This window comes from Ornithorhynchus anatinus, chromosome 8 (genome assembly GCF_004115215.2).
Source record: "Ornithorhynchus anatinus isolate Pmale09 chromosome 8, mOrnAna1.pri.v4, whole genome shotgun sequence".
In the NCBI taxonomy this organism is placed as follows: Eukaryota; Metazoa; Chordata; class Mammalia; order Monotremata; family Ornithorhynchidae; genus Ornithorhynchus; species Ornithorhynchus anatinus.
In genome coordinates this window covers 8,874,436-8,900,467 of record NC_041735.1, presented here as the reverse complement: position 1 = coordinate 8,900,467, position 26,032 = coordinate 8,874,436, and the positions used below count along the sequence as shown (strand labels likewise).

At 50.4% G+C, this 26,032-nt stretch overlaps 2 protein-coding genes across 2 annotated transcripts in view; one reads left to right on the top strand and one right to left on the bottom strand.

Moving 5' to 3' along the window:
- Positions 1-11,912, top strand: part of LOC100073652 (activity dependent neuroprotector homeobox) — a 56,851-nt gene extending 44,939 nt beyond the window's left edge. Inside the window, 18 exon segments of the mRNA XM_029070641.2 lie at positions 208-300; positions 3,136-4,261; positions 4,264-4,287; positions 4,290-4,903; positions 4,906-4,992; positions 4,995-5,076; positions 5,079-5,141; positions 5,144-5,170; positions 5,173-5,315; positions 5,317-5,433; positions 5,435-5,464; positions 5,466-5,504; positions 5,506-5,790; positions 5,793-5,888; positions 5,891-6,015; positions 6,017-6,370; positions 9,708-9,767; positions 11,903-11,912. Of these exon segments, the coding sequence (XP_028926474.1) occupies positions 208-300; positions 3,136-4,261; positions 4,264-4,287; positions 4,290-4,903; positions 4,906-4,992; positions 4,995-5,076; positions 5,079-5,141; positions 5,144-5,170; positions 5,173-5,315; positions 5,317-5,433; positions 5,435-5,464; positions 5,466-5,504; positions 5,506-5,790; positions 5,793-5,888; positions 5,891-6,015; positions 6,017-6,370; positions 9,708-9,767; positions 11,903-11,912 (3,375 nt within the window).
- A 1,027-nt stretch (positions 11,913-12,939) lies between these two features.
- BCAS4 (breast carcinoma amplified sequence 4) overlaps positions 12,940-26,032 on the bottom strand; it is a 57,418-nt gene continuing 44,325 nt past the window's right edge. The window contains exons 5-6 of the mRNA XM_029071225.2: positions 16,410-16,491; positions 12,940-13,252 (exon numbers count right to left, since the gene is read on the bottom strand). Coding sequence (XP_028927058.1) covers positions 13,218-13,252; positions 16,410-16,491 — 117 coding nt within the window. The 3' untranslated portion in view covers positions 12,940-13,217. The remainder of the gene's footprint in view (positions 13,253-16,409; positions 16,492-26,032) is intronic.

The following is a 26,032-nucleotide window of genomic DNA, read 5'->3' as shown; positions in this document are numbered from 1 at the left end:
CACATAGTAAGCATTTAACAAATACCATTTAAAAAATAGCATCATTATCATCATCATAATAGCGGCCTGAGTTTGGGGAGGCACTTTGAGTGTTGTATTTGAGGCAGGCAGATGTCCTTTCCTGAGTTTGGTGCTAACAGCGAGGATTATAATGGCTCTTGCTACTAAAGTGGAAGGTTGACACTTTTTCCCTTGTGCTTTTTGCAGGATTTTAAACAGTTTGAACCTAATGACTTTTATTTGAAAAACACTACATGGGAGGATGTTGGATTGTGGGACCCTTCACTTACAAAAAATCAGGTAAGTCCAGTGACTAATTTAATCACGTAAGACATTTTACAGTTTCTTCCCTTCGTCGCCTATACAGTCACCTTAGCCATTTCTTTCCAGTACAGATTTTGAAGTCAGTGATCTAAGTGACTTGGTGGAGTGTCGGAGGGTGGTGACCGGTGAGGGGACGTGGTTATTTTTGCCCCGAAGGGATGGAATCTAGGCATTTTCCTTAGCAACCCCATCAACCTAATAAAGCAGGTTTCACTTTTCCGACGCAGAAGTGTTAGCTTAAAAATTGGGTTTGTGCTAATGAATAGGCCCGCAATTTTCCCCTCAATTCTTTCAAGTTGCATTTCACAATCGTTCACTTTCCTAAAGTCCATGGGAAAGTGCCGGAGACCCTGATTTGTTTCTCACTGTAGTAGGCCTTATTGCTTCCATTGCTCTGTGGCTCCCAAAGTGTGTGGGCGGTCCAGGCCTGCACATTTGGGAGCAGATGGCTAAATGGAGTGGCAATGAAAACATGAAGATATTTGTTTAATTTTTTTCTAATTTGACAGGAGAAACAGTACTGAGCTAGAAAGAGTATAGGGATTAAGGTTATTGGGGTTTAGTTTAGAAAGGGGGCAGAATTGGAAAAATGTGACAATTCATCATCCACCCAGAAGGGAAAGAAACTAAAGGTTTTCTCCAACCTGACTTATGCTTTTTTTTTGTAATCTCTCCCGCCCCTCTCCCTGGAGTGGTGTGTGGTTTGCGTTTTTTTGTGTGTTTCTTTTTTTACTTAAGAGCAACAGTTCTCCATTTCCCGATTGTCCCAAAGATTAAACAATGGGCAAACAAACAGTACTCTGCTGAACTTTGAACTCCTGCTTACTCTTGTGGAGTTACCTGGTTTTCTTTTGCCTTGATGGTTGTGTTCCAGATAGGTTTTAACATCAGTGCAAGAACAATCTGAGACCGGGAGTATTCCAAATAGGAAAATTGTCATTTTAAATCCAGGGTTGGGTAGGTCCGATAACCTGAAGGCTGGTTCCACTGTGAACGGCCAGTCTGACGTTACCAAGGAAGATCTGGGCTCTGGATGAAGAAAGAAGGCCACGATCCATTTTGCTGTTAGTGAATACGAGGTTCTGGAGGAGAGAGCCTCTCGTGGAGTGTGAGTTTTGCTAGTCCTTGCTAGCCCTCGTCAGAAGACCTCCTTGAGTGTCACTGGTTTTAATTTGGCAACTTTGAAACTGGCTGCTGCTCCAAACATCAGGACGTTCAGAAACATTGTGGTTTGAGCACCACTTATCTCATTCTAGGGGCGGTTTTTGTTTAACATCTTCGCTGGAAACCAAACAGTTCTCTTAGGCCTTTGGATATTGCCTTGGCATTGGAACTTTTGGTTTGGGAAGCAAGGTTCTCCATACTACAAAACTCTACTTTGTTCAGAAAGATTGGGTTGTGTCTTTTTGGAATATACACTTTTCTCCACAATCCCCCTTGGCAGAAGGAGAAACAGCCTCATCTGTCAGTGTAGAACGGCCTGGTTACCCCCAGCTCTCATGTAAGGTGAGGACTCTGCCCCGCAAAAGCCCACATTAAGGAATCCTGGCAGGGTAGCCCGCAAGGGGTGAGGTTGGGCGGGCGTCCCCCGATTGATTCCCCACTGGGGAATCCTAAAGTTGGTAGGGAAAACACGCATCAGGGCAGAACCTAGCGCCTGCTATCAAACAATCAATCTGTGGCATTTAATGAGCACTTACTGGGCTTAGAGCTCTCGGGAAAGTACAGTACACGCTCCCAGCCCCCAAGGAGCTTACAGTCCAGGGTATTATGACTCTTTGAGGTTCATACTGTGGGGCAGAGTCCGTCTGCTGCCTTCAGCTGGAGTCCATTTGGCCTGGGTAAAAAGAATTTCACCACAGGAAGCTTTGTCCTCACCCAAGGCGAAGTTGTAAATGTGCGTCCTTTAGCTGGCTGTCCTCAGTTTGGTGAAGGTCAGGCTGGCTGGGCTCTCCCAAGTCAGGCCGGCCAAGTTCCAGCTTTTACTCCAGGTTTTCGGGAGGAGCCTGGCTTTTACCTTTCACTGCTGACCCCGTGGAAAAGAAGCTAACAGGTGAAAGATTTTTGATTGATTGAAGAGCGTCTTAAGATTGATTTTGTTTTAAGGAGCCTCTTCCATTTGAAAGTCACATTGTCGATCGCGTCCAACGAAACTGACCAAACGGATGGATGCAAGGATTGAAAAACGGTCCTACAGCCCATCCCAGGAACGTGCTGAATAAGGATCGCTTTCCGCATTGATTTTGGGGGCCAATGAACGTGGCGATCCGGGCATCTCCCAGGAATGTTAAGATTCTGCTTGAGGTCACGTAGGCAGACAGATAGGTACCACGACTGATTGACTGAGAACCTACGAGAACACGATGGGATCACTTCCAGTTGGGAGTGCAACGTGTAGTAAAGGAGGATGAGATAAAGTCTGAATCCTCAGACTGTTCACACTCCTGCTCCGCCGGGGGAGATGAAGCAGTGGCCTAGCAGCTAGAGCACGGGCTGGGAGTCAGAGGCTCCAGGTTCTGATCCCGGCTCCGCCCCTTGTCTGTTTTGTGAGTTTGGTGGCAAGTCACTTTCCTTTCTGTGCCTCAGTGACCCCATCTGTAAAACGGGGACTAAGACTGTGAGCCCCACGTGGGACTGTGTCCAACCTGATTAGCTTGTGTCTGCCTCAGCGCATAGTATGGTGCCTGGTACATAGTAAGCGCTCAACAAAGAACATAAAGGGGAAAAAAAAAACAGAGAGGGTCCCGACTGGCGGACGAGGCTTCAGGTTAGAAACGTGTCCTGTTAACGCTCTCTCTCCTTCGTTTGCAGGACTATCGGACAAAACCCTTTTGCTGCAGCGCCTGTCCGTTTTCCTCGAAGTTCTTTTCCGCCTACAAAAGTCACTTCCGAAATGTCCACAGCGAAGACTTTGAGAACAGGATTCTCCTCAACTGTCCCTACTGTACCTTCAATGCGGACAAAAAGACATTGGAAACGCACATTAAGATATTTCATGCTCCAAATGCCACCGCACCGAGCGGCGGCATCAGCACTTTTAAAGATAAAAACAAACACGAGAGCCTTAAACCTAAGCAGGCTGACAGTGTAGAGCAAGCTGTTTATTACTGTAAGAAGTGCACTTACCGAGATCCTCTCTACGAAATCGTTAGAAAGCACATTTACAGGGAACATTTCCAGCACGTCGCAGCACCTTACGTCGCCCAGGCAGGCGAAAAGTCACTGAACGGGGCCGTCCCGCTGAGTTCCAGTGCCCGAGAGGAGGGTAGTATTCACTGCAAACGATGCCTTTTTATGCCGAAGTCCTACGAAGCTTTAGTCCAGCACGTCATCGAAGACCACGAACGGATCGGTTACCAGGTCACGGCGATGATAGGGCACACCAACGTGGTGGTCCCGCGATCCAAACCGTTGATGCTGATCGCTCCCAAACCCCAGGAGAAGAAGCCGCTGGGCCTCCCGCCCCGCGTCGGGGCCCTGGGCTCGGGCAGTGTCCGGCCCCTCCCGTCCCAGCAGATGGTCAACCGGCTCACTATACCAAAGCCTAACTTGAACTCCACGGGCGTCAACATGCTGTCGAACGTCCACCTCCCGCAGAACAATTACGGCGTCAAGTCGGTGGCCCCGGGCTACGGGGTGGGGCAGTCGGTGCGGCTGAGCCTGAGCGGGAGCGCCCCGGTCTCTCTCCCGCAGCAATCGCCCGCGATGAAACCGCTGCTGCCCAGCGGGAACGGGAGGCCGTACGGGCTCGGGGCCGAGCAGAGGGCCCAGGGCCCGGCCCGCTACACGCTCCAGTCGGCCAATTCCTCCTCCTCCTCCTCTTCCTCCTCCTCTTCCTCCTCGTCCTCCTCCTCGCTCTCGGCGGGCCAGCTGAAGCCGTCCTCCCTCTCGCAGTCTCAGGCGGCCTCGCGGGCGCTGGGGCAGTCCGGGGCCAAGCCCCCGCCGCGGCCACCGGCCCGTCGCCGCCAACACCTCGTCGACCCAGAAGTGGAAAATCTGCACCATCTGCAACGAGCTGTTCCCCGAGAACGTGTACAGCGTCCACTTCGAGAAGGAGCACAAGGCGGAGAAGGTGCCGGCCGTGGCCAACTACATCATGAAGATCCACAATTTCACCAGTAAATGTCTCTACTGTAACCGCTACTTGCCCACGGACACTCTGCTCAACCACATGCTGATCCACGGCCTGTCCTGCCCCTACTGCCGGTCGACTTTCAACGACGTGGAGAAGATGGCGGCGCACATGCGGCTGGCCCACGTGGACGAGGAGATGGGGCCCAAGACGGACTCCACGCTGACCTTCGACCTGACGCTGCAGCAGGGCAGCCACACCAACATCCACCTGCTGGTCACCACATACAACCTGAGAGACGCCCCCGCCGAGTCGGTGGCGTACCACGCGCAGAACACCCCCCCGGTCCCCCCGAAACCGCAACCCAAGATCCAGGAGAAGGCGGACGTGCCGGTCAAGAGCTCCCCGCAGGCCGCCGTCCCCTACAAGAAGGACGTGGGCAAGACCCTCTGCCCGCTGTGCTTCTCCATCCTCAAGGGCCCCATCTCGGACGCCCTGGCCCACCACCCTGCGGGAGCGGGCACCAGGTCATCCAGACGGTCCACCCGGTGGAGAAGAAGCTCACGTACAAGTGCATCCACTGCCTGGGCGTACTACCACGAGCAACATGACGGCCTCCACCATCACGCTGCACCTCGTCCACTGCCGGGGGTGGGCAAGACCCAGAAACGGCCAGGACAAGGCCACCGCCCCTCCCGCCTCAACCAGGCCCCGGCGGGGCTGGGCCCCGTGAAGCGGACCTACGAGACATGGAGTTCTCCATGCTGAAGAAGCGGAGCTGGACGACGACCTGGGACTCCCGCCGTCCATCTTCGAGGAGAAGCCCGAGGAGCCCGTGGTGCTGGCGTTGGACCCCAAGGGGCACGAGGACGACTCGTACGAAGCCCGGAAGACGTTCCTCACCAAGTATTTCAACAAGGCAGCCCTACCCCACGAGGAGAGAGATCGAGGAAGCTGGCCGCCAGCCTTGGTTGTGGAAGTCGGACATCGCCTCCCACTTCAGCAACAAGAGGAAGAAGTGCGTTCGCGACTGCGAGAAAGTACAAGCCCGGGGTGTTGCTCGGCTTCAAACATGAAAGAGCTGAACAAGGTCAAGCACGAGATGGACTGTCGACGCCGAGTGGCTCTTCGAGAACCACGACGAGAAGAATTCCCGGGTCAACGCCAGTAAAACCGTGGACAAGAAGATCATCCTGGGCAAGGGGGACGACAGCTCGTCGGACAGCCTGGAGAAACCTGGACGAGGACTCCAACGGGGGCCGGAAGCGACTTTGGCGACACCGACTTTTGACGTGGACCACAAGATCCCCCGGCGGGAGCCCCGGCGAGGACCCCGAGGGAGCCCGTCCAAGCTGACGGGCGAGGACCCCGCGGACTCGCCGGGCAAGGTCGGGCCGGCAGGAGGGCGGCGGGAGACTCCGAGTACCGAGAGCCGCGGCCCGCCGCGGAGCCGTCCAAGCTGACGCACGACGCCTCCGACAGCGACGGGGATGCCGGACGACGCCGGTCGAGTGGAAAGACGGCGGGTCCCCGGCGGACAGCGGGCCCGGCTCCCAGCCGGTGTCCGACTTCGAGGACAACACGTCCGAGGTCAAGCCGGAGGTCTGGACGACGAGTCGTCCAGAGCGAGGACGCCGGCGGCAGCGGCAAGCCGCCGGCAGAAACCAAAGGGGCGTCGGAGAGCGACGAGGAGCAGTTGAAGTGGAAGACGAGTTCCTTCGGGAAAGTGGAAGAGTTCTGGGCCAAGGACCAGTCGCAGTGGAAAAACGCATCCGAGAACGAGGAGAGCCTGTCCAACCCCCAGATGGAGTGGCAAAATAGCACAATTGATAGCGAAGACGGAGATCAGTTTGACAATATAACCGACGGCGTGGCCGAGCAGATGCACAGCGGTTTAACCGGCGTCGAGCTGAGCAGCCAACAAGCGATCAAGCTGCTCCGCTCACTGGGCGGCGGCGGCGTTGGGGGGAGGGGCGCGGGCCGGGGAGGGGGCGGGAGGCGGGGCCGGGGGAGCGGGGATGAGGGGCGGGGCGGACGGGGGAGGGCCCGCGATCCTAGAACTGTCCCGACCGTGGCATTTCAGACTGACTGCTAAAGCTTCATTCGAATGGTACTGCCTTCGGACGTGAGATCAATCCGGCTAGCGGGGTTTGGGGGGGCGGGGGTGGCCGGGGTCGGGGGGTGGGCGGGGAGGGGGGGGAGAGAGACGGCGGGGGGGGTGGGGGCCGGGGCGGGGAGGGGGAAGAAGGCGTGTGTGGCCACTCTGATTCCAGTGGTTATCTCCAAGTCAACCGTGGGCCGATCCTCGCTCGAGAGTCTTGCTGCGCCGAGCCCCGCACACAGCGACGTAGTGTGAAAAGCGATAAGCCGGTGGCTCCCGAATGCACACGAGGAAAAGCAGAGGTTTATTTTAAATCTGCATTTTTCACCGTTCCTTTCACCCTGTACACGTTCGGTTGTCTGTCTTTTTAAAACATTACCCCCTTCTCCACACGGTAGAGTAGGGCCAACGTATGAGCTACCAGTTCGATGTGTATAGTAGACTCTGGGAAAATCGATTTTTTTTTTTCATGTATTCATTCTGAATAGTTGAAATGTATATTTGTACAGTCTTTTAGACCTATTCAAGTGAAGCTTATGCTATTGTTCTTGTGTTACCCATCATAGGTTGGTTTCCTCTTTTTTAGTGGTGCCCTGCTGTGTAATAAACGCTGTATCTAGTTACTTAGGCAAAAGCTTGAAACTGCTCCAGTAAGAACTTTTGACAGACTTAGTTTTTGCACATAACCTTGTACAATCTCAAACCGGAGGCCAGGGACATAAAGTATATCTGGTCTCTCTTGTATTATAGAATTTTCTCGTTCTGAATAGCCTTGACATTACAGCTGATGATAAACTGGTATTTCAGATCCGTTTTCTGAAATCTTTTAAGCTAAAAAAAAAAAAAAAAATCACCTGCAAGAAAACGAATTTGCAACTACTAATTTTGACACCTTTTAGATCTGTATAAAAAAGTGGTATTGTGTTGAAGCAGCAGACCGAAACACGAGAAGCGCTGCCTTTTGGATATTTAGTTTTATCTTTAGTTAACACCAAATGGTGCATCATTTAATACCATCTAATATATGACACACTGTTGTAGTATGTATAATTTTGTGCTCTTTATTTCCCTTTGTATTCATTTAAGCATCTAAATAAATTGCTGTATTGTGCTTAATGTAAACCTTGGCTTTATTACGAATGACGCTGCCACGTCAGTTTGTTCCTGCTGGCACCTGAGCCCCCCCGGGCCTCCGGGGGAAGGGTCTGCTCCGACGAGCCCGCGGTTTTCCGGATCCCCGTCCCTCTCCCCTCTGCGGCTCGTCCCCGGTCCCCAGCAGAGATCCGACTCCGGTGCCGTATATTCCCGGTGGAAAGGTCGGAGGAGGGTGGGTAGAGACTCCAGTTGGCAACGATGCACCTCGTAGATGAGAATCTTGGGACAGTGGCGGTCTCGCCTCCCGTGAGGGGCGAGCTGCATTTTCGGAAGGGCACAGCGGCATTCAACAAGTCTCCCGTTTGTTCTTTTCCGGTCGCCATTTTGAGAGAGACCGTCCTGCGGGAGCGGTGGGGGCAGACTGCTTATTTGTTCACAGGTCACTGGCAATAGGGCAGCACAAACGCAGCCCCCTTCAGATCGGAGAAGCTAGTCTGGTAACCCTCGGCAGGAGGGAGCTGGCCATCTTCAACAGGGGGCGTCTCCCGGATGTTCTTCTCTGGTCTAGATAAGATTGGCCACACAAGGGTCCAGCCTTTGGAAAATTAGGGAGATGCAGGTGTTGTAGTCGAGGGCGGTGGGTGGGGCGAAAGGGATTTTGAAAAAGCTGATGGAATTTCCTCGTGGTTTGGATTACGCCCCTCTGGAGTATCTCGTCGGCTGTTGTCGAATCTCCGGGCCTTAGAGGACGCACTCCTTTTCCCTCTAGACTGTAAGCTCCGTGTGGGCAGGGAACATGTCTCCCGACTCTGTTATAACGTACTCCGTCAAGGGATTTAGTAACAGTGCTCTGCCACACGGGGACGCACTCAGTAAATACTGTTGATCGATCGACTGAATAGGGTCCTGGAGGCACGGGCTTGGTTTTCTCGATAGAGTACTAAGACTTTCTGGGAGGCGTAAAATGGCAGAGGTAGGAAAATCGGTGCAGTTATGCTTCTGACGTGCTCGGAGAAGGTTCGGGAGTAAACTTCTGGCTTCCGGTTGGGGGGCTGGTTGGTACTCACAGAGTCTTGGTGATAAGCTTGCGGAGCCTGACTCGGTCACTTGGAAGAAAACTTTCCAGCCTGGGGTAGTTCTTGCTAAACCAGAGCTGGCTCGCAGCAGTGAGAGAAAGGTTGAAAAAGAGAACACCACAAGTCCCACTCGCTTTTGGAAATTATTTTATTTATTTTTTCCAAGCCCTGGCAGCCTGTCTCCATTGTAACTGGAGGTAAGGGATTAGACTTTGGGGTTTATTAAAACAAAACAAAAACCCGCTGCTTGTAATCACTCATTTGAGCAAATTCCTATCCTTGTCCTCAATAAAAAATCTTTCAAGACTAATTCTTCCAGTAGGTCTTATTTTTTCCTCTACTTTTCCCCCAGGGAGATTTCTCTAGGGCGTTCTGACATCAGGGCCCCTCAAAAAGTTTATTTTCAATGTGGGCCTGAGTTTTGGTAAAAACCCTGTGTTCTTATCCTATCTTGGTGACTCCAGTAGTTCTTCTTTGAGTCTCTCTTCCAGCTAGGTCAGAAACCCTTAAGGGAGGGTTGTCCCGAGTTTCCGCTTGGAAGGCCCAGCCTGCGTCCTTGCCCAGGACCGTAGAACCAGGCTGCTTGGGCGGCAAGGCGGGTGACCCTCCGGCTGCCGAAGCCGTTGCTCTTTCCTAACGGTGGGTTTCTTTTTTCTTTTATATGGTATTGTTAAGCACTGACTGTGTACTGAGCCCTGGGGTAGATACAAGTTAATCAGGTTGGACACGGTCTCTCTCTTAACCCCCATTTTACAGATGAGGTAACTGAGGCACAGAGAAGTCAACTGACTTGCCTGAGGTCCCACAGCAGCCAAGTGGCAGAGCCAGAGTTAGAACCCAGGTTTTTCTGATTCCCAGGCCCATGTTCTATCCACTACGCCACGCTGTTTCTCGAAAGAAGGTGTTGCTCACCCTCTTTCGGCAAGCGGAGCGAACGCTGATGTCTGCTGAACCCTCGGATGGGGTGGACTGGTCCGTGCGCACGAGAGAGAGAAGAGCGAGCTGGTAAGTGTCGTATGGACCGACGCTCTTTTCTTAGCACGCTGGATGCGGCAACGGAGCGACTCCATTTGAAGAAGGCTCGCGAAGCCATCTCAAAGTACGTGAGCTCCATCTCTAACCGCTCTTTAGAGTGTTTCAGAAGAAATGGTCAATTGATGGTATTTAACGAGTGCTTACCGTATGCAAAGCACTACTAAACGCTTGGGAGAGTACAAAGAGATTGGCAGACATGATCCCTGTCCTCGAGGAGCTTAAAGTCTAGAGGATTCCTATTTCTGTGTGGTTTAAACACCGTGTTTTTAAAAACACCTGTCTGGTTCCAAAGATGTCAGGTTGGGGTTTTAGGAGCGGGCAAATGCAGGCCCTTCTATCGTCTCCCAACTCTCTGCTGCAGAAAATCCATCTAGTCGGTAGGCACTCCTGGACTGCCCCTCTATGCATCCGAGCCTCAAGTTCCGAAAAGGTATTTCTCCCAGCGTTTAGTTGATTCTTTCCTAAACGACTCATGATTTTCTTACTCTACGGTACTCCCCGACGTGCTTAGTACAACCGTAAGTGCTTAGTATAGTGCCTTGCACACAGTAAGCACTTAATAAATTACGAATGAATGGATGAATGCGCTCAGCAAATACCATTGAATTAATCGAGGGTCCTGCTTAGAGGAGCAAGGGATGGAATGGCTTGGCATTTATGATCTTGGGGCGAGGGGAACCATCTGTGGAGTAATCTGGGTGCCACCAAAGGTAAATTGTGGCTGTGAGCACTGAGGCCTAAACCTGGGTAGTTGGGGATTCCAGGCTGAGCTGAGATTTTTCAGTTCTGTGCAGGGTTCTTAACTGAAATGGGAACTGAGTACCAAATGGTTACCAAAGGACTTTTTTGCAACATTACAACTGTTGTATTTCCCCTGTCCCTAATCTGTGTTAATATCTGTCTCCCCTGTTGACTGTAAGCTCCTCGTGGGCAGGGATCGTGTCTACTTAACTCGGTTGTATTTTCCCATGCGCTCAATGTTTGTATGTGTATGTATAGTGTTCTGCACATAGAAAACACTTTATAATTAATGGATTATTTGATGGATTTTTTTAAAAAAAAATGGGTATTTGTTAAGCACTTACTATGTACCAGGAACTATACTAAGCACTGGGGTGGATTGGACACAATCCAATGTCCCACATGGGGCCTCATAGTCTTTCCCATTTACAAATGAGATAACTGAGGCAGAGAGAAGTGAAGTGATTTGCTCAAGATCAACAGAGTAGATAAGTGACAGAGCGGGGATTAGAACCGAGGTCCCCTACATCCCAGGCCTGTGTTTTTCCCACTAGGCCGTGCTGCTTTTCCTGATTGACAAGTAGCTGAAATAAAACTAATCAAAAATTGGGCTTAACATTTGAAAGCTTTTAAAAAAAATTTGGCAATTTCCTGCAAAAGGTCAGGTTTAGAACAGCCCAAGCAGGTTTGTACTTAACGCTGGCTATAGACTGAAGTCCTTTTTGACTGTAATCAATGATTATTAAGGAGAGGCGGGAAACACCCTTATCAATTAGTACACCTTTCACAAATGAAGTGGCCGAATCCCTCCTCGAAACTAGATTCACACCCTTTCGATAAGAAAAGAACCTGGATGTTGTTTTAATGTCCGTTGGTTGTAGCGGTCCGGTTAGGAGGAGAAAAATTGTGCTTGCTGGCCTTTTGGTTGCCAGCATTCGCTGCAGCCCCGGGGCCAGCTGGAATGGGGAAGAGCCAGCTGGGAGCGTTAAAGACAGCAAACTCCGCCTTGGAAACCTCCAAAATTGGGACAAAAGGAAGAGCTGCATGACTTGCGTTTTAGCCTTCTCTGCGTCTGACCACAGCAGCGGTTCTGGGTCAAAGAGGTAGGTGTGCCGGAGAGGACTGGTCCTTGGTCTGGGTTGGCTGGGGGCGTCTGGTCCCCTACTACCCCAGGCCTCAGGCTCTTCTGGATGGGAGGGCACCAGGGATTTGCCTGAGGGCCACACCGTTAATGGTATTCTATGGAACGCTTACTATGTGCCAAGCACTGTAATAAGCACTTGGGCGAGCACGATCCACACCAATCAGCAGACAGTTCCCTGCCCATAACGAGCTTACAGTCTATACGTAGAGCCGCAGGCAATCGCCAGTCCAAGATGGTGCCCGCCCTTCCCCAAAATATTCTTACACCCCTCAATGCTGTTCAATTTTTCGTTTTTCCCCTTGTTCCCACTCAAGGAGAGAGTGACAGGGCTTGGTGCACTAAAATACTCTTGCTGGAGACCCCAGCCTTAAGGAAACTGTGGTCCCCAGGACTTTGGGTAGGGCAGTCGTTTCCCCCAAGGGAACGGCCCTGGGATTCACAGTCACCCCTCCCTCTTTCTGGGGAGTGTTTCCTTAAGAAATCTTCCCCAGAGGCACCAGAAAGTCCCTCAGACCTCCTGGACCTTGTACATAAGTGGAGAGGCAGGCGTTGGCTGGGCCTGATCTCCTCACCTCATCTTGAATGCCTCAGGCTTTCCTTGCCCGAGTTGAGATCCAAAAAGAATATCAATTAACCCTCGAATTTTCCCCTTCTGCCTGCCCACCTTGTTAACACTAGAACGCCCCATCTGTCCATCTGTGTATATAAATACAAATTTCTGCAAGGAGCAGCTGTTCCCCAAGGCTCCCTCTTGATGTGTTGGTTTGTCTACTGTGAGTGTAAGATGGCTCCATATGCCACACCCCCCCATGATTTTGCTCCCTGGATGAAGGAGCCTTTGTGCAAGGTGTCATTCGTTGGCAGCATGCGCTGGTGCTTGGCTCCCCTGGGGAACAGAATTCGCTTTCTAGTAGGCCAGTGAGTCAATGGGATCCCCCCCGGCCCCGACCACCGAGAAAGGGTTGGGGTGAAACCCGTAACGGGGACCTCTCCGGGCAGGGGAAAGGACGATACAAATCGTCCTCATTGTTGGAACTGATTTCCTTTTCCAAAAGCAGTAGAGTTAAACTGTCTTGACCTTTTAGACTGGGGGGCTGTAGGAATTCAAGCAGGGGTTTCTCAGCCCCAGACTCTTCCTGACCAAGGAATGGCCCAAGCAAACCTGCCAGGTGAGCCAAGCCCGAGATCTAGCCCTGAGGGAAGGCGGCAGGAGTTGAAATAGCCGCCCAGCCAGCCCGTCTCAAATACGACAGGGATAAATTGGATTGGGCTGGCCGGCGAGTGAGGGCCACAGATTTACTCCAATAAGAGGCAGAAATAAGACGCAACATTACTCCAAGAGGAGGAAGCGTTTCAGGGAAATGCTTTAAGAACTTCCTTGCGATCTGCAGAAACACAGATCCCATTTTTCCCCCTCCCGCCGGGGTGATCCTAATGTCGTGATCTTGATGAGGAACTTGCCTGTGGGTGTGACCTTGGGCAAGTCACTTAGCTTCTCGTGCCTTCCTTTTTCTCATCTACAAAATGGATATTCATTCATTCATTCGTCGTTTCCCCCAGCTCGCCTCCAGTCGCCGGAGGTGAGAGCTCTTCCTGGCTGGACTCCAGGCCCAGGTAGGGCTGGTGATTTCACATTTTCAGTGCCAGTGCCCTCCTCCTTGGCCCTGTTGATGAAAAACAGGCTGCGAATGATGGCCTCGAAATTCTCTCTTCGGGGGCTTACTTACCCCACCACGCCCCCCGATATTAATAATAATTGTGATTTTGTTAAGGATCTGTTATGTGTCAACGCACTGTTCTAAACACCGGGCTAGGTACAGAAAGGACAGGGACGGTGCCTGACCTGATTATCAGAGGCTCACAGTCAATGGAGAAGGGAAAACAGGTAAGGTATTCCATCCCTGTTTTCTGGGATGAGGAAGCTGAGGCATAGAAAAGTCAAGTGACTTGCCCAAGGTCACAGGGCAAGCAAGTGGCCGACGCCGGGAATGAGAAGCCAGGTCCCCCAACCTCCAGGCCCGTGCTCTTTCTGTCAACCTCTTGTCCTGCCCTCCCACCTACCTGGCACTTCCTTCTTCTTCCCATCTGACGGAACCACTGCTCTCCTCACCTTCAAAAGCCCTTCTCGAGAAAATCACATGTCCTCCAGGAGGCCTTCCTGATCTATCTGTCATCTCCCCACCCTGTTTCCCCCCAACTTGCACTTCTGCAGCACCTAAGCACATAGGTAGGCGACCCCTCTTCCCCCCCCCCAGGTAGTATTTAGGTACCTATCTCTACAGTATTGCTTCCTTGTACCTGTAATTTATTTTAGTGTCTGTCTTTCCCCCTCTAGCTTGTGAACTCCTGGAGGGCAGGGGTTGTGTCTACGAATCTCTGGTACTCTCCTAAGCGCTTAGTACAGTGCTCTCTGCCCACAGCGGGTGCTCAGTACTGTTGAGTTCTCTCACAGAGAGCACCGAGTCAGAGGTCCGCTTCACCAAAGCGGAGCCCGCTCCTTTGCCAGGTTACTCCTTGCTCCCCGAGACTCCAGGAGAGGCCTACCCCCACTGGGGTAGAACTGGGGTGACCAGCCCCTGCAGGCTCTTCTCGGGGCTCACCACCACTTTAAGTCTACCAGCAAGACCACACAAGCTTCCCTGGATTTGTACAGCCACTCAGGGAAGATCGAGACAGTAGGAAAGAGAGAGAAGGTGTTTCTTCAAGTAATACCCAAAACGCAACAAGAAAATGAAGGCCTCGATCATTTCTCTGGGAAGAGTGGTGTTCTGTTGTCAAGTTTTTCCCGGTGCAAGTGGTGTTTGCAAGGAGAATTCTAGGCCCCGGTTGTGGATGATCTGAGCTGCGCTGACAGACCTTTCCCCTTGGCCTTTGAAAATCAGGAACAGTGCAGCCTAAGGGAAAGAGCACGAGAGCCTGAGAGTCAGGAAACTTGGATTCTAATCCCAGCTCTGTCCCTGACCTGTTATGAGGCCTGAGGTAAGTGATGTAACCGCTCTGAGCCTCAGTTTCCTCACCTGTCAAATAGGGGTAAGCTACCTGCCCTTCTTCCCTCTTAGACTGTGAACACTGCATGGGACAGGGACTTATATCTACTCAGAGCTCAGCTCATCGTAAGTACCTAATGTTATCGTTATTGTTGGGATAATTAAGTTAGACTCTCCCAAGCGCTTGTAATATGGTACTTGTTAGGTATTTACTATGTGCAAGAACTGTTCTAAGCACTGGAGTAGGTCAAGTTAATCATGTCCTATATGGGCCTCACAGTTTAGCTATGGGAGAGCAGGAGTTTAATCCCTGTTTACAGATGCAATAACTGAGGCACAGAGAAGTTAAGTGTCTTTGCCCAAGGTCACACAGCAAACCCGTAATCAGAGGCCGGGATTAGAACCCAGATCCTGCGACTCTTGTACTCTCCCAACCGGCTTAGTTCAGCATTCTGCACAGAGTATGCGCTCGATAAATACGATAGATTCATCGGCTAAGTTGGGGTTTGGCCAGCATCCCCCCGGAAGGAAGTACCCCCCCTTCATTTCTGGTGCAACTGCTAATGTGCTTTTCCAACTTGGTTCCCTTACCTTTCATTTTCCTTAGATTTCTAATACATCCAAGCCAATCCATCTCAGCGTAGAGAGCAGCTGCAGTGTTATTCCTGGAAGCCGATTTATAGAGTTCCAGGAGAAAACCACTACCATCAGGGAGCGAAGGTGAAGCCCTGCTTGGTTTTGAGAGGTTAAAAGGGCAGGGCAACAACCTGGGACCGACTCTGGACCCCAGAAACCAAGCTGGACTCTTGGAGGCTGGCCGAAGTGACACATAAACTAATCTTTTTGGTTCCAAAGGCCTAGACCTTTGGTCTAAATTCTAACACTCTAACCAGTGTTTAGCAGAAGACAGAGAAGCAACATGACCTAGGGGAAAGAGCATGGGCCTGAGAGTCAGAGGACCTGGGTTCTAATTCCGGTTCTGCCACTTGTCTGCTGTGTGACCTTGGACAAGTCCCTTCACTTGTTCTTCAGTTTCCTCCCCTATAAAATGGGTATTAAACCCTACTCCCTCCTACTTAGACTGTGAACCCCAAGAGGTACAGGGGTGATATCCAACCTGAGTATCTTTTATCTACCTCAGTGCTTAGTACAGTGCTTGGCACATAGTAAGCGCTTAAACACCATAAAAAGATACTCCTAGAGGAATCAGCCTACTCTTGTAACAATAACAGTCCTCTGAAAGATAAACGACCCACGAGATACAAGTAGCTGACACCCATTTTCTGGCAGCTTGGTCAATAAGAGAGGGTTTTGAGGCTATTAATATAGATCTGGGCAAAACAAACATGACTTGGATTCATTTAAGCAAATTAACAGAATTAACCAACTTTCAAGAGACCCCACTGAGGAATACAGAAGACATTTGCCTCAAAAAAACCCAAAAACTTTTCAAATCCCTTTCGGACACCAAAAGATCCCAAATTCCATTTCCTCCCTTTCAAATCACCTTTCAGCAAAGCTTAACTGAAATGTCTTCATTTCCTTGATGAGAAAGAATGGTCAGGCAGTAAAAGCAGCGCCTTCTTAATTCACACAGAAACCATCCAGCGACCCCTCCTCAATTTTGCTGAAACGCACACACTGAACTGCTCCTTCAAAGGGTCGTGATGAGAGAGAGTAGCGGGGCTCAGGGAGAGGGAAGAGGGGACAGGATGAAAAGACTTTGAGGGCCTTTAGTTTTTCTAATGTTAGTGAGGGAAAAATTGTCCGTGGGATCGTTGCAAAGCCAGGCGAGGAATACGCATAGCACATTACTGGGTTTAATACTCTGTACCTTCATAATTCATAGGGAAATAGTCTTCGGTTCTGTAGAGCGTCGGAAGTTCGTAGGTTGGCTGGGTTGGTGGCGACGGCTTCTGAAACAAAAGAAAGCGATTCCGGTCAACGAGTTCCGGCGTGGTTTTTCTCCTGGATAAATAACCAAGGGGAGAGACATCAGAACCCCAACTGGCACGAGACCGAAGAACGAATCATGCAGCTTTACTGGGTCGCGCTCCTCCTTAGATAAACCAGGAGGCTCCCACGTCACGGTCCCCAGGCGCTGGCTAGTTCAGTGGCTTTATGGGGGTGTTGCAGTGGCCGCTACTTTAGAAAATGCGAGGACGTGGCTGCCCTGAGGGTTGTTCTGGGGCCTCTGGCCCTCCCTGACCTTCCCAATCTTGACTCTTGGGATCTGTGGTTTCTGCTGTTTTCATTTGGAAAGGGGGTGACGATCTGGGGACCGTTGTGGAGCTTCCTGCTGGTCACCTCACCACTGGCCTCTCCCCTCTGGCCTGGATCAGTGGATGTTCCTCGTTCCAGAAGGGCTAATCATCCCCCACCAGCCATGCTGTGCTTCCTAATTTCGCCCAAGATGCCCTGAAGGCTGCTCTACTGAGCCCCCTCTCCATCCCTCCCATAAACTTAACCAATGGGAATGGGGGCGGCGGGGGCATTGGGGGAAGCCGCATGGCTCAGTGGAAAGAGCCTGGGCTTCGGAGTCAGGTCATGGGTTCGACTCCCGGCTCTGCCACTTGTCAGCTGTGTGACTGGGCAAGTCACTCAACTCCCCTGTGCCTCAGTTACCTCATCTGTAAAATTGGAATTAACTGTGAGCCTCATGTGGGACAATCTGATTACCCTGTATCTCCCCCAGCGCTTGGAACAGTGTTCTGCACATAGTAAGCGCTTAACAAATACCAACATTATTATTATTATCTTGCAGGCCTGCAACCCCTGCCTCTTGAGTTCCTCAGAAACCTGGCCAGAGCATCCAACCCATAGCCGGCCAGAGGCAGTGCCAGGACCTGGGAAAGAGCCAGGTTGCTCCGTTCTGCCCTCCATTCTTCACTTGGAAAACGCTGGGCTCCCAGAGAACTGGCACAGGAGAGGGAGTACTGACTGAGTCTCTCGGCTCTGCTTTCCAGGCTCCTTAGGACTGAGGGAATCCAGAGAATGAGCGTGAGTATGGGAGGGAGAAAGAGCAAATGTGAGGGAGAGGTGCGTATGGGAGGGAGAAAGAGAGCTAATGTGAGAAAGCACAAGAACGAGAGAGGGAAGAGCAGGAATGAGAGGAGAAAGAGCAAGAAAAAGAAAGCAAGAATGAGAGAGGGAGAAGGAGTGACTGAGGAGAGGGAAAATGACAAGAAGAATGAGGGAGGGGAAGAGAGAAAGAGAGTTCCTTTACCTGTGGCTCCCACTGAACCCGATGGAGGCACAGAGCCTGCAACCAGGCGACAGGTAAACCGGCAGGTGGGCGGGGAGAGCCGAGCCTCCAGCGGCTGCACTCGGGACCAATCGAGTAAGGAGGCGCTCCACCTCGCTTCCCCATCCCCACCTCTGCTAACAGCCGATCGCGGTCCTGGCTTTACCCAGGAGAAGGGTGGTGAGGATTAATTAGTCAGTGTTGCAGAAGTGCTAATTAAAAGCCAAGAAGAATATTACCTAGAAAATGTAGCGCCGAGACGGCGGTTGGTCTTTTGACATTCACTATAACGAACCTCAACAATATCATGTCGTGTTGACTTAGTCTCCGTGCTATGAAAAGTTCCAAGCCCTTTGCGGATGTTTAAAACAAAATTGCGCTTCCCTAATCCCTGTGAGGTGAGACCAGGTATAATAATATCATAATAATAGTAGTATTTGTTAAGCATTATGTGCTAAGCCCAGTGCTAAGTGCCAGGGTAGATATAATAATAATAATGTTGGTATTTGTTATGCGCTTACTATGTGCCGAGCACTGTTCTAAGCGCTGGGGTAGACATAGGGGAATCGGGTTGTCCCACATGGGGCTCACAGTCTTCATCCCCATTTTACAGATGAGGTAACTGAGGCACTGAGAAGTTAAGTGACTTGCCCAAAGTCTCACAGCTGACAAGTGGCCGAGCCGGGATTCGAACCCATGACCTCTGACTCCAAAGCCCATGCTCTTTCCACTGAGCCACGCTGCTTCAATAATACTAATTGTGGTATTTGTTAAGCACTTACTGTGTGCTAGGTACTGTATTAAGCGCTGAAGTGAATACAAACAAATCAGGTTGGACGCAGTCCCTGTACCAGATGGGGCTCACAGTCTTAATCCCCATTTTGCGGATGAGATAATTGAGGCACAGAGAAGTGAAGTGACTTACCCAAAGTCACACAGCAGACAAGTGGCAGAGCCAGATTTAGAACCCAGGACCCTCTGAATCCCAGGCCTGTGCTCTATCCACAAGGCCACATATTAGATCCGATCCATGGGGCTCAGAAAAGAGGCATGGAGCAATCAAGCCTGGACAAGAAATCTGGTGTCTTGAACGTGTCCAGTCCACGCTCCTTCACCCTGGCTGCTGCCTTGCACATATTTCCGCAATGAGCCCCTCTCGTCCATGCCCCAAGGCTGAGGCAGCTGAGAAGATGCTGGCCCAGGGTAGTGCGGTGCCTAGCCTGTCCAACAGTCCCAAAACAAAGAAGTCCCCTGAGAGGGACCTTTATGAAGTTTTTGCCCGCCTGGTTTCATCGTCCAAAACTGAGCTGCCTCAAACCTGCTTCTGCATAGCCACCTTGTAGAGGATGAATGTGTCACTTCTAGATCCTGTACTGTCCAAGTCCCTCAGACAGACTGACAAAAGCGGGTTCTCAATAAGCGCCACTTCTTCTACTACTGGTATTTAAAAAAAAGTCGCTCCATCGATCATTTTTCTACTGGTATTTATAATAAATTGAGTGCTCTGTGAAGAATACTGTACTAAGCACTTGGAAATGTGCGATGGTGTTGGTAGACACGATCCCTGCCTTCAAGTAGTTTATAACCCAGGGTGGGGAAGACAGACATAAAAATAAATTACATTTATGAGAATCAACATACTATAAAGATAAGTACGAAAATGCTCATAAGAGCCTCAAGTCTCAGTGGTAGATCCCCTCCTTAGTCTCCATCTATACCCACTTCCTTGGAGAACTCAATTGCTCCCACAGCTTCAACTACCATCCCTAGATGGATGAGTTCTTAAATCTCTCTCTCTAGCCCTGACCCCTCTCCTTCTCTGCAGTCTTGTATTTCCTCCTGCCTTCGGGACATTTCTATTTGGATGTCCCACCGACACCTCAAATTAAACGTGGCCAAAGCAGAACTCTTCATCTTCCTACCGAAATCCCGTCCTCTTCCAGACTTCCCCATAACTGTAGACGACCCCACTATTCTCTCTATCTCACAAGCCCATAACCTTGGCATCGTCCTCGCCTCATCTCTCATTCAAGCCACATATTCAATCAGTCACCGAATCCTGTTGGCTCTGCCTTCATAGTATCATTAAAATCTGCCCTTTCCTCTCCATCGAAACCGCTGCCATCCTGTCCCGCCTCGATTACCGCATCAGCCTACTCGCTGACCTCCCTGCCTCCTGTCTTTCCTCACCCCCGTCCTTACTTCACTCTGCTGCCCGGATCATTTTTCTAAAAAATTGTTCGGTCCACATCTCCCTACTCAAGAACCTGCAGTGGTTACCCATCCACCTCTCACATCACACAGAAACTCCTTAAAAGCTTTAAAGCACTCAATCAGCTCTCCCCCTCCTGCCCTACTTCGCCGATCTCCTTCTACAACCCAGCCTACACACTCGGCTCTTCTGAAGCCAAGCTATTTACCGTACCACGACCTCATCCGTCTCGTCGCCAACCCCTGGCCCACGCCCTCCTTTTGGCCCGGGACTCCCTCCCCATTCATATCCAACAGACCATCACTCCCCATTTTACAAATCACATCTCCTCCAAGAGACCTTCCCTGACTAAGCCCTCACTTTCCCTATCGACCCTCCCTTCCGTGTCGCCTATGTACTTGGGGCTGCAACCCTTAAATCCTTTGATTTTCACCACACCCCCACAGCATTTCCGTACATCTCCACCTGTAATTTAATGTCCGTCTCCCCCTCTCCTCTTTAAGCTCCTTGCGGGTAGTGATCCTGTTTACCTACTCATCGTATTATCCCAAATGCTTCGTACAATGCTCGGCATACAGTCTTGTCTTATACCGCCGAGTCTCCTCCGACCCATAGCGACGCCATGGACGCATCTCTCCCACAACGCCCTGCTCTCCATCTGCGATTCTTCTGGTATGTCAGAAAGTACTCAGTAAATATCACTGATTGTTACGCTTAGATGGTACAGACACAAGTGCAGATGCGATGCAGAAGGAAGGGAGAACAAGCTGGGGAGGGGATTGTGTAGCCAGGGAAGGCTTCATGGAGAAGATACCGAAGACCTCCAAGTTACTGATTAACATTTGCTCCTTGTGGGCAGGGATCGGTCCTACCAACTCTATTGTACTCTCCAAACGCTGGGTATACTGCTCTGCACACAGTAAGCGCTCAGTAAATGATTGACTGAAAGCAGCAACCACTCTGCACACGCTTAACTCTTAATGGCTTTATGCAGCCGCTGTGAGCCTCCCTCTCTCCTGCCCCTGCTCACCTCTTCCGCCCTGTTCACGTTAGACGGCCTTTCAGTACGATAGCCAACGAAACCTGACGGGGGCTGCCAGGCTAAAATGGGGCAGGGACGGGAGATGGGGACACGGCGGGGGCAAGGGAAAGCATCTTTCTTGACCTGACCTTCCTCTCTCTGGCAGCCCCTAACATGACAAACTCATTTCATTCCATCTTGTTCGAAGGATAAGTTACTCCAGAGTGGGTGTCGGCATCTCCACAGTGTGGGCTGCTCAGAAAGTGCTGGGTCATTTGGGTTTCAAGGAGTTTTGAGAGGAGAATGTCATCCTCTATTTCCACTTGGCGGTGTTACATTCATTCATGCCTTCAATCGTATTTACTGAGCGCTGACTGTGTGCAAAGCACTGTACTAAGCGCTTCATGATTGCCAAGATCTCAGAATGCACCCCCCACACTCAGTCCAGAACAAAAGTAGCATAGGAATCAGTGTGGTCTAGTGGATAGAGCACAGGCCTGGGAATCAGAATAATAACAATAATAATAATGGTATTTGTTAAGCACTTACTACGTGCCAAGCACTGTTCTAAGCACTGGGGGAGATACAAGGTAATCAGGTTGTCCCACATGGGGCTCACAGTCTTAATCCCCATTTTACAGATGAGGTAACTGAGGCACAGAGAAGTTAAGTGACTTTCTCAAAGTCACACAACTGATAAGTGGTGAAGCTAGGATTAGAATCTGTGACCTCTGACTCTCAAGCCCGGGATTTTTCCAATAGGCCAAGCTGCTTGTCTAGGCCACGCTGCTTGTCTAGGCCACGCTGCTTCTCTAGGACGTGGATTCTAATCCCAGCTCTGCCACTTTGCTGCGTGAACTTGGGCAATTCACTTAACGTCTCTGTGCCTCAGTTACCTCATCTGTAAAATGGGGATTAAGACTGTGAGCCCCATACAGGACGTGGAATGTGTCCAACCTAATTAGCTTGTATCTAACCCAGTGCTTAGTAAAGTGCCTGGAACAAAGTAAGCACTGAAATACCATAAAAAAAAGTTGAGGTGTGACCTGTTGGTGAATGTGGACTCACTCGCACTGTGCCCCTAACTGGCCTTCACGGATCCCCACCGCCCCTTACTGACAAATGGAGCAGTCAGCACATCACTTCAACAAGCTCCCAAAATGGGAATCACCCAAAAATTACCAGGGGGGAGCTGGAGGATTTTTCAGAAAATTAATTCGTGTTTAGGTTACAAAGTCACCTCAGACAGCAGCGGAGAAAAACACCACCACCCAAAACCTGAACAATGGGACGGGTCCAGAAACCCGACACCTCAGCGAGCGGGAGTCTGGGACTGGGACCCGCATCCTAGAGAAAGAGCTCGGCCATCCTGGGCCAGGGGCCAAGGCACCGAGGGTCAGGGGGCACGCTGAAGGTAGAAGCTCACTCCGTTGCCAAGTTCAGTTAGGAGTTCCATATTTACTCGCAACATCATCCCACTTTTTGGCATAATTTTCTCACCTGAGAGATGGGGAGTTATTACATGGGGTCATATTAGAATTAAGTTTAGCAATAAGGGCAGCGGGAGAGCGGAAAAGGGAGAAGGAAGAGGAAAGAAAGAGGACACTTGAGACTCACTGCATCTCTTTACTTCTGCGCTTTTCCAAGTGCTGCATACAAGGCGCTTAGTAAATGATCCACCCCACTTCTCTTCCTTCCCAGGAGTGAGCCTGTTTCAAAGGAGAAACTCCTCATCTCCTTAGGCAAGCGGCCTCTACAGAACTCCTTATCTTCCCCACCAAACTCTGTTCTTCCCCTGACTTTCCCATCACCGGAGACACCATCATCCTTCCTGTCTCACAATCCTGTACCATTAGCATTATCCTTGTCTCCTCTCATTCAACCCACATATTCAATCCATTACTAAATCCTGTCAGTTTCACCTCCAAAACGGCGCTAAAATCCTCCCTTTCCTCTCCATCCAAACTGCTACCATGTTAATCCAAGCACTTATCCTATCTGGCCTTGATTACTATATCAACCTCCTTGCTGACCTCCCTGCCTCCTGTCTCTCCCCAGTCCAGAAGGTTCAGGCCATGTCGCCCCACTCCTCAAGAACCTCCAGTGGTTGCCCATCCACCTCTGCATCAAACAAAAACTCTCTACCATCGGCTTTAAAGCATTCAATCATCCTTGCCCCTTCCTACCACACCTCACTACTCTCCTACTACAACCCAACCCACACACTTCGCTCCTCTAATGCTAACCTTCTCACTGAACTTCGATCTTCTCTATCTCGCCACCGACCTCCCGTCCTGCCTCTGGCCTGCAACACCCTCCCTCTTCATACCAGGCAGACAATTACTCTTCCCCACTTCAAAGCCTAATTTAAAGGCACAACTCCTCCAAGAGGCCTTCTAAGCCCTCCTTCTCTCTTCTCTCACTCTGCATCGCCCTGACTTGCTCCCTTTACACCACCCCCCAGCCCCGCCCAGCCCCATGACACATGTACATAACTGTAATTTTATTTATATTAAATATAAATATTTATTCTATTTAATAAAAAGCTGTCTCCCCCTCTAGACTGTAAACTCATTGTGGGCAAGGACCGTGTCTGTTGTATTGTTATACTGTACTCTCCCAAGAACTTAGTACAGCACTCAGCATATAGTAAGCGCTCAATAAATACGATTGACTGGCTCTACCCAGTGTTCTGCCCCTTCTCCTCTCATTTCCTTTATATCACTGCTGCCAATTATGTGGTACCACAGATATCTACTATTTCCTCCTCAAAAATCAGGGTGGGGAAATTATGCAGTGGAAGCAACTAAGCAAGTCAATACGGTACTATCGGAGTTGAGGCTAGATCAAATAGTCAAAAGTTTAGATTGTAAAATGGGGTTTGGCTTCATGACAGAAACTCACCTTGTTTTGCTTGGAGAACTGGACTTTTTTTTTTTTTAGTGGTCCTGGTTTCCCTCTGTTCAGATAATTGGCTTCCCACTAAGGGTTTTCTCCTCCTGGTCCTGACTATTTACCTGCCTCTTCGCACGGCCAGTGAGGTTGTCCAGGCCTTAGATGTCCTCATTATCACCAGCTTTTAATGAACATCTACTGCAGGCAACACCACTGTACCACGTGCCTGAGAAGACACAACAGAGGATGCCTGCCAGGAGCTTTCAACCCAGAGGGGGAGGGACGTGGACACAAACTGCAAATGTGCAGTAAGTATGAGAATCAAAGTAAGAATGATAAAAAGGAAGGCAAATAAAAATAAATGGGCAGAAATGTGCCTAAGTGCCAAGGTGTCTGATGGGAAGGTATGACCAAGTATACAGGGACTAACTGTGGGCAGGGTATGTGTCTGTTTATTGTTATATTGTATGCTCCCAAGCGCTTAGTACAGTGTTTTGCACACAGCACTAAATAATACCGTTGAATGAATGAATGTGAGAGGAGGCTTGGAATGTGAGCTGATTTGAGTGGGGGAAAAGAGCTCCAAGGAGCAGAGGAGGGTGAATGATGATGTCAAGGGGAATAGGAGAGTCACGCCACATTTGACAGCTGTGAAGTGGCAGGCCGGGCTACAGCGGGAGAAGAGGGTGGATGGGTCTCAGGGAAGCAGCCTCTGGAGAACCTAAAACCCACTGGATGGGAGTTTTTGTTCATGTGGAGAGAAATGGGTAGCCATTGGAGGTTTCTGGGGGGGGAAGTGATGCTTTTGAACAATGCTTTAAGAAGGTGATCTGGACGCCTGCTAGTGGGACAAGTTAACGAAGGAGGCAGGAGACAGGGAGGCTGGGAAGGAGGCTGATAGAATAATCCATCTGAGAGGTGAAGACAGTTTAAACTAGGGTGAAGAGGAAGGGTGGGAGGGGGGTTGGTAGATGATAATAATAATGGTAGTATTTGTTAAGCGCTTACTGTGCTTACTAAGCACTATGGTAGATACAAGCTAATCAGGTTGAACGCAGTCCCTGCCCCACATGGAGATTAAGACTGTGAGCTCCATTTTACAGATGAGGGAACTGAGGCACAGAGAAGTGAAGTGACTTGCCCAAGGTCACGGAGTAAACAAGTGGCCGAGCCAGGAATAGAACCCAGGTCCTTCTGACTCCCAGGCCCGTGCTCTAACCACTAGGCCATGCTCTGTGAAATATGGAGGAAGAACTAACGGGCAAGATTTAGAGTCCAAGTGGATGCTGGTGCCTGTAATCTGGGACACCCCTGTATCCTTACTTATGCTGGGGTGTTTGTGTTTGCCCATCTTCTCCGAGAGACAGTGACGTCCTTGAGGGCAGTGACAGTGGCTCGTTCTGCCTCGGAAACGTGCCCATTCCTATATGGCAGGGCGGCAATACGACGATGGGCCTCCCCTTTGGAGTCTTCACCCTCTCTCTCTAGACTTATTTCCCCCTTCAGACTTCTGACGGGATGCTCGATGCCACTCCCAAAGCCGGAGAGCCTCTTAAATGACCCTTCCATTCCACTGAGGAGCAGCATGGCCTTGCGGAAAGTGTACGGGTCTGGGAGTCAGGAGGCCTGGGTCCTAATCCCTACTCTGCCGCTTGCCTGCTGTATGACCTTGGGTAAGTCACTTCACTTATCTAGGTCTCAGTTTCCTCATCTCTAAAATGGGGACTCAGTACCTGTTCACCCTCCTACTTAGAGCCCCATGTGGGAAAAGGACTGGTCTAACTGATCAACTTGTATCTACCCCAGTGTTTAGAACAGGGTCTGACAATACTAATAATACTAATGATAATAATAATTCACTTGTTTTTAAGCTGAAAGAAAAATATGGAAATAGCTAAATCTCTGGTCTCCAACCATGTGACTCAGGAGACGGATGGGCTCTGGGGAGTGGGTTTAACCTTGAGCCAGTGTTTTATCTTCTCCGCAAAAGTATCAATGCTGACTAGAGGGTGGGGCATTGGTTGTGCGCCTATGATATCCCTCCACCGTTCCCAAATGCCTGTTGCAGTGTTCTGCTCACAGGAA